Below are 13,648 nucleotides of genomic sequence, written 5' to 3' on the forward strand. Positions count from 1 at the left end.
CTTCCATGAATTCAGCTTTTTTAGATTCCACATCTAAATGAAATTATAGACTACTTAGTCTTTCTCTGGCTTATTAGTATAATGTCCTCAAGATCCATCCATTTTGTCACAAATGCCAGGATGTCCTTTCTTATAGCTGAATATACTCCATTGTGTATATACACCATATCTTCTGTTTTCATTTACATTGCTTTCAGGTCTTGACTGCAAATAATTCTGCAATGAACAGCACCTGAGATCTTCTTTTCATTACCTTGGGATGTATACTCCAATGTGGGATTTTTGGATCATGAGTCTTATTTTCATTTTCTTGAGGGACCCCCATACTGTTTTCCATAGTGGCTGCACCAACTTACATTTCTACCAACAGTGCCCAGGGTTTCCTCTCCTCCACACCCTAACACTTGATCTCATCTTTTTGATGACAGCCATTCTAACAGGCGTTGAGATATCTCACTGTAGTTTTGATTTCCATTTCCCAGATAATTAGTGATGCTGAGTATCTTTTTGTATACCTGTTAGTCATATGTCTTCTTTGAAAAAAAATGTCTATTTGGTTCTATTGTTCAATTTTTAATTGGACTGATTTTTTTGGTACCGAGTTGCAGAAGTTCTTTATATATTTTAGATATTAACCTCTTATCAGATTCGCAAATATTTTTTACCATTCCTTAGGGTTGCTTTTTTGTTTTGTTGATGGCTTCCTTTGCTGTGCAGAAGCTTTTTAGTTTGAGTGATTCCACTTATTTCTGTTTTTGCTGCTGAATCCAAAACTCATTGCCAAGACTGATGTCAGAGAACTGACCACCTATGTGTTCTTCTAGGTGTTCTATGGTTTTAGTTCTTACCTTCAAGTCTTTAATCCACTTGGAATTGATTTTCATATATGGCATAAAATAGGGGTCCAGTTTCATTATGTTGTATGTAGCTACCCAGTTTTCCCAACGCTATTTATTGAAAAGACTGCCCTTTCCCCACTGTATATTCTTGGCTCCTGTATTATAAATTAATTGGCCATATATGCATAGGTTTATTTCTGAGATTTCTATTTTGTTCCATTGATCTATGTGTCTGTTTTTATGCCAATACCATATTGTTTTAATAACTATATAGTTTGAAATCAGGAAGCATGATGCCTCCAGCTTTGTTCTTAAGATTGCTTTGGAAAAAAAAAAAAAGATTGCTTTGGCAATTTGGGGTCTATTATGATTCTATACCCATTTTAGGATTATTTGTTCTAGTTCTGTGAAAAACGCCATTGGTTTTTGGGATAAGAATTGCACTGAATCTGCGGATTGCCTTGGGCAGTATGGATATTTAACAATTCTTCCAATCTATGAGCATAGAAAAACCTTCCATTTATTTGTCTTCTTTCTTCTTCAACCTTTTTCATTAATGTTTTAAGTGTAAAGGTGTTTTGTCTCCTTGGCTATATTTATTTCAAGTATTTTCTTTTTGATGCTACTGTAAATCAAACAGTTTTCTTAACTTCTCTTTTTGATAGTAATTACTGTATAGAAACACAACTGACCTTTGCATATTGATTTTGTATCCCATAACTTTATTGAATTTATGTATTAGTTCTAACAGCTTTTTGGTGGACTCTTTAGGGTTTTCTATATATAATACAATGTCACCAGCAAAAAAAAGTCTTACTTCTCCCTTCCCAATTTGGATGCTTTTCATTTATTTGTCTTGCCTAACTGTTCTTGCTAGGACTTCCAGTACAATGTTGGTTAAAAGTGACAAGAGTGGACCAGTTGTCTGTTCTTGATTTTACAGGAAAAGCTTTCAGCTTTTTATCACTAAGTATTATGTTAGTGCTGGGCGTGTCATATCAGCCCTTTATTATGCTGAGGTATATTCCCTCTATACCCAGTTTGTTTGGAGTTTTTTATTTTTTTTTTATCATGAATGGATATTAAACTCTGTCAAATACTTTTTTTTTGCACCTATAGAGAAAATCATATATTTTATCCTTCATTTTGTGAATACGATATATTATACCAACTGATCTGTAGGTACTGAACAATCCTTGCATCCCTGGCATAAATCTCAAGTGATTATGGTGTGTGATCCTTTTAATGTGCTGTTGAATTTGGTTTGCTAATATTTTATTGAAGATTTCCACATCTATATTTATCAGAGGTATTGCCATATAATTTTCTTTTCTTGTAGTGCTCGTGTCTGGTAATGCTGACCTCAAAATGAGCCTGGAAGTATTCCCTTTTCTGTTTTTTTTTTTTTTTTTTTTTTTTTAGAAGAATTTAAGAAGCTTTGGATTAGTACTTTTTAAATATTTGGAAGAATTTACCAGTGAAATAATATGAGAAAATTATTTAACTTCTAAGTTCTAAGTCTTTTCTATAAAATGGAGATACTTACATATTGGATTTCTGAATGAGTAAGAAAAAAATACTTAATATAGTAACTAGAATGAGGTAGTTACATAATAAATATTAAGTCGCTATGACAGTACCCACCCCTCCCAAAATAAAAGCACACTCTATCAAATATGTCCCATATGAATATTCATTATTCCCACTTTGGTATGGTCAAGATGAGCAGTGCCTGCAGTTAAGTACCAATTTTAGCATAACCTATGGAAAAAATTATATGAGCAAACCGCTCATTTTTCTGGTAGCTACCTTCAAGTTGTGGTTACTTAAGATTCAAGTTTTTGTTTTTTTTTTTATTTTATTTTTCCTTCTATATGTCTACTTGACCCTCAAATAACAGGTTTCAACTGTATGGGTACACTTACATGCGGATTTTTTACAGTTCATTACTATAAATGTATTTTTCTTTCTTATGGTTTTTAAAAAGGTTAGGTACTTATTTATTTATTTGAGAGAGAGTGAGAGACAGCAGGAGCAGGGGGAGGAGCAGTGGGAAAGGAAGAAGCATTTTCCCCACTGAGCTGGGACCGGACGCAGGACTTGACTAAGCCACTCAGTACTTACGTTAGGGGGAGTAAAAATTTACATATGAATTTTTGACTGCATGGGAGGTAAGTACACCAAACCCCTATGTTATTCAAGGGTTAATTGTATGTTTTTTTTACTACCATCTTTATTTTTTAAAGTCAATTAACATATATTAGTTTCAGATGTAGAATTTAGTGATTCATCAGTCCTATATAATATCCAGTTCTCACCACATCATGTGTCCTCCTTTACATTCATCATGCAGTTACCCCATTCCCCTACTGCCCCTCCCTCCAGAAATTCTCAGTTTGTTTACCATGATTAGGAGTCTCTTATGGTTTGTCCCCCCTCTCTGTTTTTGTCTTTAATTTTTCCCTCTTCCTTTATGATCTTCTATTTTGTTTCTTTAATTCCACATAAGGGAGATCATATCATTGTTTTTCTCTGATTGACTTATTTCGCTTAGCATAATACCCTCTATTTCCATCTACATCATTGCAATTGGCAAGATTTCATTCTTTTTGATGGCTGAGTAATATTCCATTGTATGTATATATGCATGCATGTGTATGTACACACAGACACACACACACCCCAAATCTTCTTTATTCATTCATCTGTCTATGGACATCTGGGCTTTCTCCATATTTCCATATTTTGGCTATTGCAGATATTGCTGCTAAAAAATTGGGGTGCATGTGCCCCTTGGATCACTACATTTCTATCTTTGGGGTAAATATCCAGTAGTTCAACTGCTGGGTCATAGAGTAGCTCTATTTTCAACTTTCGGAGGAACCTCCATACTGTTTTCAAGAGTGGCTGCACCAGTTTGCATTCCCACCAACAGAGTAAGAGGGTTCCCCTTCCTCCACATCCACCCCAACATCTGTCGTTTCCTGACTTGTTAATTTTCACCATTCTGACTGGTGTGAGGTGGCATCTCATTCTGGTTTTGATTTTTATTTCCCTAATGCTGAGTGATAGAGTATTTTTTTTTCATGTGTCTGTTGGCTATTTATATGCCTTCTTTGGAGAAATGTCTGTTTATGTTTTATGCCCATTTCTTGATTGGATTATTTTTTCTTTGGGTGTTGAGTTTATAAGTTCTTTATAGTTTTTGGATACTAGCTGTTTATCTGATAAGACATTTGCAAATATCTCCTCCCATTCTGTCAGTTGTCTTTGGTTTTGTCAACTGTTTCCTTTGCTGTGCAAAAGCTTTTTATCTTCATGAAGTCCCAATGGTTCATTTTTGCCTTTGTTTCCCTTGCCTTTGGAGACATGTCTACCAAGAAGTCACTGTAGCCAAGGTCAAAGAGGCTGCTGCCTGGGATCTCCTCTAAGATTTTGATGGACTCTTGTCTCACATTTAGGTCTGTCAACTTTTTGAGTTTATTTTTGTGTATGGTATAAGAGAATGGTCCAGTTTCATTCTTCTGTATTTGGCTATCCAGTCTTTTTTCCATTGGATATTCTTTCCTGATTTGTCAAAGATTAGTCAACTACAGAGTTGAGGGTCCATTTCTGGGTTCTACTCTGTTCCACTGATCCATATGTCTGTGTTTGTGCCAGTATCATACTGCCTTGATGATTATAGCTTTGTAATAGAGCTTGAAGTCCGGGATTATGATGCCACCAGCTTTGGTTTTCTTTTTCAACATTCCTTTGGCTATTTGGGGACTTTTCTTGTTCCATACAAATTTTAGGATTTGTTCCAGCTCTGTGAAAAAATTTGATGGTATTTTGATAGGGATTACACTGAATGTATAGACTGCTCTAGGTAGCATAGATATTTTAATAATATTTGTTCTTCAACCGAGGAGCATGGGATGCTTTTTCCATTTCTTTGTGTCTTCCTCAATTTCTTTCATGAGCGTTCTACAGTTTTCTGAGTACAGATCATTTGCCTCTTTAGTTAGATTTATTCCTAGGTATCTTATGGTTTGGGGCTCAATTGTAAATGGGGTCAACTCTTTAATTTCTCTTTCTTCTGTCTCATTGTGAATGTATAGGAATGCAAACTGATTTCTGTGCATTGATTTTTGTATCTTGCCACATTGTTGCTGAATTCCTATATGAGTTCCAGCAATTTTGGGGTGCAGTGGTTTGGGTTTTCCCCATAGAGTATCATGTCATCTGTGAAGAGTGAGTGTCTGACTTCTTCCTTGCTGATTTGGATGCCTTTTATTTTTGTTATCTAATTGCTAAGGCTAGGACTTCTAATACTATGTTGAACAGCCCAGTGGTGATAGTGGACATCCCCACTGTGTTCCTGACCTTAGACATAAGCTCTCAGTAATTTTCCCCACTGAGGATGATACTCACTGTGGGCTTTCCATATATGGCTTTTATGATATTGAGATATGTTCCCTCTATCCCTACATTGTGAAGTTTTAATCAAGAAAGAATGATGTACCTTGTCAGGTGCTTTTTCTGTATCCACTGAGAGTATCATATGGTTCATATCCTATCTTTTATTAATGTATCGTATCACATTGATTGATTTGCAGATGTTGAACCACTTTTGCAGTCCAGAAATAAATCCCACGTGGCCATAGTGAACAATCCTTTTAATGTACTGTTGGATTCTATTGGCTAGTATCTTGGTAAAAATTTTGCCATGCATGTTCGTAAGAGATACTGTCTTATATTTCTTTTTGGTGGAGTCTTTGTCTTTATTTCTTTTTGGTGGAGTCTTTGTCAAAGTAATGCTGGCATCTTGAACAAGTTTGGAAGTTTTCCTTCTTTTTCTATTTTTTGAAATGGCTTCAATAGAATAGGTATTAATTCTTCTTTAAATGTTTGGTAGAATTTTCCTGGGAAGCCATCTGGCCCTGGACTCTTCTTTATTGGGAGATTTTTGATAACTGCTTCAATTTCCTTGCTGGTTATAGGTCTGTTCAGGTTTTCTATTACTTCCTGTTACAGTTTTGGTAATTTATACATCTCTAGGAATGCATCCATTTCTTCCAGATTGCCTAATTTGTTAGCATATAGTTACTCATAATACGTCCTTATAATTGCTTGTGATTTCTCCTCTCATTTATGGTTTTATTTATTTGGCTCCTTTCCCTTTTCTTTTTGTTAAGTCTGGCTAGGGGTTTATCAGTTTCATCAATTCTTTCCAAGAACCAGCTCTTAGTTTCATTGATCTGCTCTACTGTTTTTGTTTGTTTCTGTATCGTTTACTTCTGCTCTAATCTTTATTATTTCCCTTCTTCTGCTGGCATAGACGTTATTGGCTGTTCCTTTTCCAGCTCCTTTAGGTGTCAGGTTAGGTTGTATATTTGAGGCTTCTTGCTTTTTTTTTTTTTTAAGACTTTATTTATTTATTCATGAGAGAGGCAGAGACACAGGCAGAGGGAGAAGCAGGCTCTCGGTGGGGAACCTGATGTGGGACTCAATCCCAGGACTCTGGAATCATGCCCTAAGCCAAAGGCAGACATTCAACCACTGAGCTACCCAGACGTCCTGAGACATCTTGCTTCTTGAGGTAGGTGTTTATTATAGTATATTTCCTTTTTAGGACCACTTTTGCTGTATCCCAAAGGTTTTGAACAGTTGTGTTTTCACTTTCATTTGTTTCCATGAATTTTTTAAATTTTCCTTTAATTTCCTAGTTGGCACATTAATTCTTCAGTAGGATGCTCTTTAGCCTCTGTGTATTTGAGTTCTTTCCAAATTTCCTTTTGTGATTGAGTTAAAGTTTCAAAGCATTGTGGTCTGAATATATGCAGGGAATGATCCTAACTCTTTTGGTACCAGTTGAGACCTGATTTGTGATCCCATATATGATCTATTCTAGAGAATGTTCCACGTGCACTCAAGAAGAATGTGTATTCTGCTGCTTTAGGATGGAATGCTCTGAATATATCTGTGAAGTCCATCTGGTCCAGTGTATCATGCAAAGCCCTTGTTTCCCTGTTGATCTACTTAGACGATCTCTCCATTGCAGTGAGTGAGGTGTTAAGTCCTCTATTATTATTGTATTATTTTCAATGTGTTTCTTCAATTTTGTCATTAATGTGTTTATATAATTGGCCGCTTCCATGTTGGAATAAATATTGAGAATGCTAAGGAGACTATCCAACAATAAGATCTAAATATGACATAGTGTACTTCTTCATCTCTTGTTATAGTCTTTGATTTAAAATCTAATTTGTCTGATATAAGGATTATTACCCCAATTTTCTTTTGATGTCCATTAGCATGATAAATGGTTTTCCACCCCCTCATTTATGAACTGGAGGTGTCTTTAGGTCTAAAATGAGTCTCTTGCAGATAGCATATTCATGGGTCTTGCTTTTTAATCCAATCTGATACCCTGTGTCTTTTGTTTGGGGCATTTAGCCTATTTACATTCAGAGTAACTTCTGAAAGATATGAATTTAGTGCCACTGTATTACCTGTAAGTTCACTGTTTCTACATATTGCTTCTCTTCCTTTCTGGTCTGTTATTTTTAGTTTCTGTTTGTTTTGGAAGCTTTTTATAATTGCTTCTATTTTTAATGACAGTCTTGTTGGATAAAGTATTCTCGGCTGCATGTTTTTCTCACTTAGCACTCTGAACATATTATGTCAGTCCTTTCTGGCCTTCCAGGTCTCTGTGGATAAGTCTGCTGCCAATCTAATGTTTCTACTCTTATAGGTAATGGACCTCTTGCTCCAAGCTGCTTTTAGGATTTTCTCTTTGAGATTTGCAAGTTTCACTATTATATGTCAAAATGTTGACCTATTTTTACTGATTTTGATGGGGGAGTTCTCTGGGCCTCCTGGAATTGAATGCCTGGTTCCTACCCCAGATTAGGAAGTTCTCAGCTATAATTTGTTCTAATATACCTTTTGTGCCCTGCCTTTCATCTTCTTCTGGGATACCAATTATGTTTTGCTGTATAGTATCACTTATCTCTCAAATTCTCTCCTGGTGATCCAGTAGCTGTTTATCTTTCTTTCTCTCAGCTTCCTTATTCTCCAACATTTTGTCTTCTATATCACTAAGTCTCTCTTTTGCCTCCTTTATCCTAGCAGTTAGAGCCTTCATTTTTTATTACAGCATTAATAGCCTTTTTGATTTCTACTTAATTCAACTTCAGGTCTTTTGTTTCTTCAGAAAGAGATTCCCTAGTGCCTTCTATGCTCTTTCCAAGCCCAGGTAGTATCTTTATAATTGTTATTCTGAACTTTAGTTCTGATATCTCATTTATGTCTATACTGATTAGGTACCTAGAAGTCAGTACTGCCTCATGTTCTCTTTTTATAAGGGGAGTTTTTTTTTGTCTTGTCATTCTGTTCAGAAAAGAATACATAAACGAGAGAATAATACACTAAAATGGCAAAATCCACCCCAGAGAAATATATAGTAAACAGTTCAGAAGACACCTGAACTGAAACAAAAAAAAATTTTTTTTAAAGAGGCAGAAGGAATATAATCAGGTGAAGAGAACAGAGCAATATACTAGATCCTGGATGTATTTTGGTCTGTTTGTTAGAAGAAACTGTATCCCAAAATTGTAAAGAAAGAAAAATTTATGTATATACAAAAATAAAATTAAATACAATGAAAGAATAGAATGTAACTGTAAAAATGAAAATTAAAAGACAAAAAAAATAAGGAATATAAACAGGTGAAGAGAACAGAGCCATACACTAGAGCCTGGGTGTATTTTGGTCTGTTAGAAAAAATTACAGAAGAAACTACATTCCAAAATTGTGAAGAACCACATATATAACATATATATGTATATGTATATATGTTTTTGTCTATATACATATATAGATAAAATAAAAAATTGGTTGAAAAAAGAAAAACAAAATTAAAATTGAAAGACTAAAGAATTGTGGTGAAAAAAACATGAATTCTGTATGCTATTTTCCCTTAGCACTGGAGTTTTACACTTCTGTGTGATCAGTAAACTTGGTCTTAGCCTATGCTCTTGTTGATCTTCTCGGGGAGGGACCTGTTGTCCTGATTATCAGGTGTCTTTGCCCCAGGCTGAACAGCACCACCCATTCCAGGGGGCCAGGCACCCTCAGGGGAAAAATGTCAATCCCTCCTATCTCCCTGGTCTCTGTCCACACTGCTCACCCAGCCTATGACGGAGCATTTCCATCTCAGGCATGCAACCCTATTTCAATTCCCCAAACCCTGCAGATTCCTGCAGTGTGCTCCCCCACCATTCTTCCCAGGGAAGGAAGGGGAGTCTCAATGGTTCTGTCATCTGTGGGGCCTCTGCTCAGAGAACAGTCGCACCAACTGTGCCCTGTTTGAGGTTTATGGCAATCCCGCACTTAGAGCCCACTCCTGGGCTCCCTGATTGCAAGCTGGCTTTCCTGACTGACTGGGAGTCCTCAGACAACCCCAATCTTCTTGTGACCCTGAGGATCCTGAGACCACACTGTTCCAACTAGGATTATGCCCCAGTTTCACCACCTGAGTGCCTTTCAGGCAGCACTGGAACAGACTTCTAGAAGTTCTGATTTTGCACTTAGCTGCTATATCACTTTCTGGTGGCAGCTTAAGGAGACTCCCTCCCTCCACAGTCTATCTTCCCATATATAGCCTCGGATTCACTTCTCTGCACCTGGGAAAGTGGTTGCTTTTCTAAAAGCTATTCTTTTCTTAGAACTCCAGTTGAGTTTACAGGTGTTCAGAATAATCTAATAGCTATCTAGCTCAATTCCTGGAAATAGGCAAAACTCGGGTCTCTTATTCCTCTGCCATCTTCAACTTTTCCCCCAGTTTTTTTTTCAAAGATTTATTTATTTATCTGAGAGAGACAGAGAAAGAACACAAGCATGAGTAGGGGGAGGGGGAGAGGGAGCGAATCTTCAAGTAGACTTCCCACTGAGCACAGACCCTGCCCCCCTACTTGGGGCTCAATCCCACAACTCAAGAGATCATGACCTGAGCCAAAACAAAGAGTTGGACACTTCACCAACTAAGTCACCCAGGCACCACATGACTTAAGTTTTAAATGTAGCAAATTATCCTCAAGGTTTGACGGTAAAGAATAACAGCAGCTGTACCACACAGTCCATCTCATTTACTTTATGATTCCTCTTTAAATTGATTTTAAAGATGTAACAAACCTTTGATGAAGGTACTGCTGAAGAACTTGAGGGTGAAGTGTCTCTTGATGTTTTCAAAGATTGAACAGGTCTCTCCTTACCTATACAACAAAATAGAAAATGCAGTTTTGTATCTCATTTGTTTTTAATTAGAATGATTTTGTAATCAAATAAATGAGGAGGGGGTGTCTTACACTTAAATTTTAGTACTGAAGTCTTCATTACATTATTAAATTAAATCCATTAATATCTAAATCTACCTCTCTCTCTTTCTCAGAGGCAGGGTACCATAAAAAATTTCAAATAACCTAGAACCAATGGACATCATATATGGTAATCTAGGCCATATTCATGACAGTTAGCAAACACAGAACCACTAAGATCTCAAGAACGGGAAAAGATTAAAATCATAAATGCTTCCTCCTCCAAGTTCCTAAAATCTAACTTTTAATATGTCACAATAAAAATTCAAAGCCAGTTATTATATAAATGCCACAAAAAAGACCTAGCTAATGATACGATAGCTCAAAGTGAGGGCCATATAGAAAATCTAGCAGATATTCCGGAAATATTTAGTTTAAAAAATAAAAATAAAAACTAGTAAACTATAATTTAGAGTGCTAACCCAATGCCTGGTATGAATACCCAAATATTTCTTAAATGTTTAAAAATAAATCTGTGTGAAACAGTCACTAACCTTTATCTTCAGTCACTACAGACATTAACGTAGTGCTCTAGTATATCACTGTTTTTATATAAACTTAAGCCGGAAAAATAGATTTAAACATTAGTCAGTTCAACAACACAGAAAATTGTTTTAAATATAATCATAAAAATAACTGTAAGCTGTTACTGATAGGAAAACATTTCATTTAATTATCTGTGTCAAATATAACATAAATCCTCTGCTCTTAATTGCTTAAAAATAGCTGACAAAATTATAATCACAGAGAAAAGGAGAAGGTGGCACCAAGTTTGGATTTACACAAACTGGTCAAGCTAGCCAGTGAGTTATGGCCAAGAAAGCAGTCAAGGGCAAAAGCAGAGACAAAACAACCTTGTAACTGAGGCAAAGCCAGCTTCAGTCAAAAAGCCTCTTAAACTCTTCCTGATCTGGTCAAGATTGCTAAGTAGGAGCCTAGAGGCTCAAGGCTTCTGAGCACATAGGGCAGAGTGAATAACAGCTCTTTCCAATGTCCTGCAGACCTGCAAAGTCTTTCGGCAGACACTCCCCTCACCTCTCCAGGAACATCTGGCAATGTGTGAAGATATTTTTTCATTGCCCCAAGTGGGAGAGTGCCATTGGCACATCCTAAGCAGAGGCTAGGAATGCTGCTAAAATACCCTACAAATGCACAGGGCAGTCTCCCACAAGGAATTATCCCACCTCAAATGTCAATAGTACCAAGGTTGAGAACTCCTGCTCTAGGCACAGAATTCTACCTCTGAAACTCCAACAGTCTCACAAAAGACATAACCCTAGAATCTTTTAACTTGTGACATTAAAAGGTTTTTCACACATTAAAAGTTTTTCTTATAGCCCTTAAAAATCAAAAGTAAGATACCAACCGTCACTACATCCCCAAATGACTAAGAACACGGTTTATGTTATGTAGTCACTCCTACTGTATTTCCATTACACATGGCAAATTCCACATTATACTGTGACAGCGTCAGTCTACTCCACTGCACCAAAAGCTCCTAGAGGTGCAAGTATCATACCTTATTTCTAAATACCCAGGGTCTACCTAGTTCAAGTCCTTTAAGAAACACAGAAGTACTCAGAAATTAGGTGAAAAGATAAATTGTTCTTCTACCCTTAGGACACAGTAACTTCTCCATTCTATTCAGATAAGCAATTCCTTGAAAGAAGGTGAGGAGCTCAACCAATCAGCACAGCAAACTATGCTAATTAAAGGCATAATTATAGGCTCAATTCTGACACATAGCGACTAGACACAGAACAAGCAGCTGTTAATCTCTTACTTAGCAAAATCTTACAAACACATCAGCACTATAGGTATGTCAAATATAGTATCAAGTGTAGTCTTAGGATCTTTCCTGATTTCAGCTGCCAGGGGCTAATTTAAGCAGATTTCTCAGTGCGCAGAAGCAAAGAAATACTGAAGGGTAGAGCAGGTGGTATGTCATATATCCACATATATTCATATATACCTGTTGCATGAAGGGCAGGGATAGGCAAGAAGCAAAGGATAAAGAAAAAGGATGCTACAGATGGCAGCATAAAGAGCACAGAAAGGGTAAAAAGAAATCCCTGATCCTACTGTTGTCAGGTCTTATCTGTCAATGATTTGTTTGTTCTACGAATCTCAATCTCCTTTGAGGTGGCTATTCCGGACCAGACAACCAACTCACATTTACCCTCCAAATCCTACTCCTTGTATCTACTACAATTAAACTCTGGTTCCAATTAAAGACTAATGGAGCAGTTATACACTTTTCCCATTTCTGTAACTTCTATCAATTCAAGTCCCCCACCCCTTCACAATCCCAAATCAAAAGCTAGCTCAAAACTCACCTCTTTCTGGATTTCCTTCATTCTGCCGTTTGTAGGAGGTACCAGCACGGATGGACTCTAGGGAAAGGTGGGCAAGGAGGAATTAACAGCAGCACCTCTGTGCCCAGGAGTGACAAGAGAAGAACCCAGAAGCAGAAGTGATGAGAACAGAAACTTCTGAGCATTTGCTGGTGACCCTAAACTCTTTTCTACCCTGCCTTCAAATTGGGATGCCTGAGCAACTGCCACTGAGAAGTAACAGAACATGAGAAAATTTCTGTCTTTAAGATTAGAAGCTAATTGGGTCTGACAACAATGAAATGTTAAGATTAGGCTAACCATGAATAGCATGAGCAGAAAGGAATGAGAAAAGGATCATATGATAAGACACCAAAAGTTGAAGATAAGGATCAGGTCTTACTCATCACTTTAAGCATCTACTCTAATCTCCATGAAGTAGGCAAAGGATTGGCTCAAGAATCTCTCTCTCTCTCTCTCTCTCTCTCTCTCTCACACACACACACACACACACACACAATCAAGAGAGAACAGTGAATCACCACTAGAAATCACCAAGAATATTGGAAAAATTTTCACAGTATATCATATCCGTTCCCTAGGCTTACAGTAGCTATCTGCAAGGAGTCTTTCTGACTTGCTCACAAAAGTAGCCCATTACTAAATCTTGCTAGTTCTTTTTATACACTCTCCCACACATGGATTTTCTTCATAGCAAATCCACAGCTATGGTCTTGCTAGAATCCCTGTCTCTTATTTAGAATCTTGTAAATATTTTGTTAGCTTCCTTACCTGCAAACTCTTAGTGATGCAGGTGTAATTAACTTAAGTAGTCTAAATATACTAATAGATATCTTTCTAATAAGATAAACTCTTTAACACTTCAAATTCTTCTATTTTAGATCCCAAGTGGCCAATTTTACTTTATTTTTCCCCCTGAGAATTGTTTTGGCTCCCTGAATTAGAAAGAAATGTATTTCAAGAAATATGCAAATATTACCAGGCTACTTCTGCAAGAATGCCATTCAAGATGCAATATCCTTGTCCCCTTGGTCACTGGTCTCTGTGTTATCAGGAAAATTTTTGTTCCTCCTGAGGATCTGATTTATTTTTATCT

General features: G+C 36.8%; 1 protein-coding gene across 36 annotated transcripts in view; it reads right to left on the reverse strand.

Moving 5' to 3' along the window:
* PPHLN1 (periphilin 1) overlaps positions 1 to 13,648 on the reverse strand; it is a 230,353-nt gene that overhangs the window by 63,999 nt on the left and 152,706 nt on the right. For 22 of the 36 annotated variants that reach the window (XR_012017482.1, XR_012017483.1, XM_072798292.1 and 19 more), the window contains 2 exons: positions 12,535 to 12,591; positions 10,017 to 10,096 (listed from right to left, as the gene is read on the reverse strand). Coding sequence is in view for 34 of the 36 variants with exons in the window: in XM_072798292.1 (XP_072654393.1) it covers positions 10,017 to 10,096; positions 12,535 to 12,591 (137 nt within the window). In the remaining 2 variants the exon portion in view is untranslated. The remainder of the gene's footprint in view (positions 1 to 10,016; positions 10,097 to 12,534; positions 12,592 to 13,648) is intronic. The other 14 variants (XM_072798313.1, XM_072798317.1, XM_072798302.1 and 11 more) reach the window with 1 other exon arrangement.

This window comes from Canis lupus, chromosome 25, assembly GCF_048164855.1.
Source record: "Canis lupus baileyi chromosome 25, mCanLup2.hap1, whole genome shotgun sequence".
Taxonomy (NCBI): domain Eukaryota; kingdom Metazoa; phylum Chordata; class Mammalia; order Carnivora; family Canidae; genus Canis; species Canis lupus.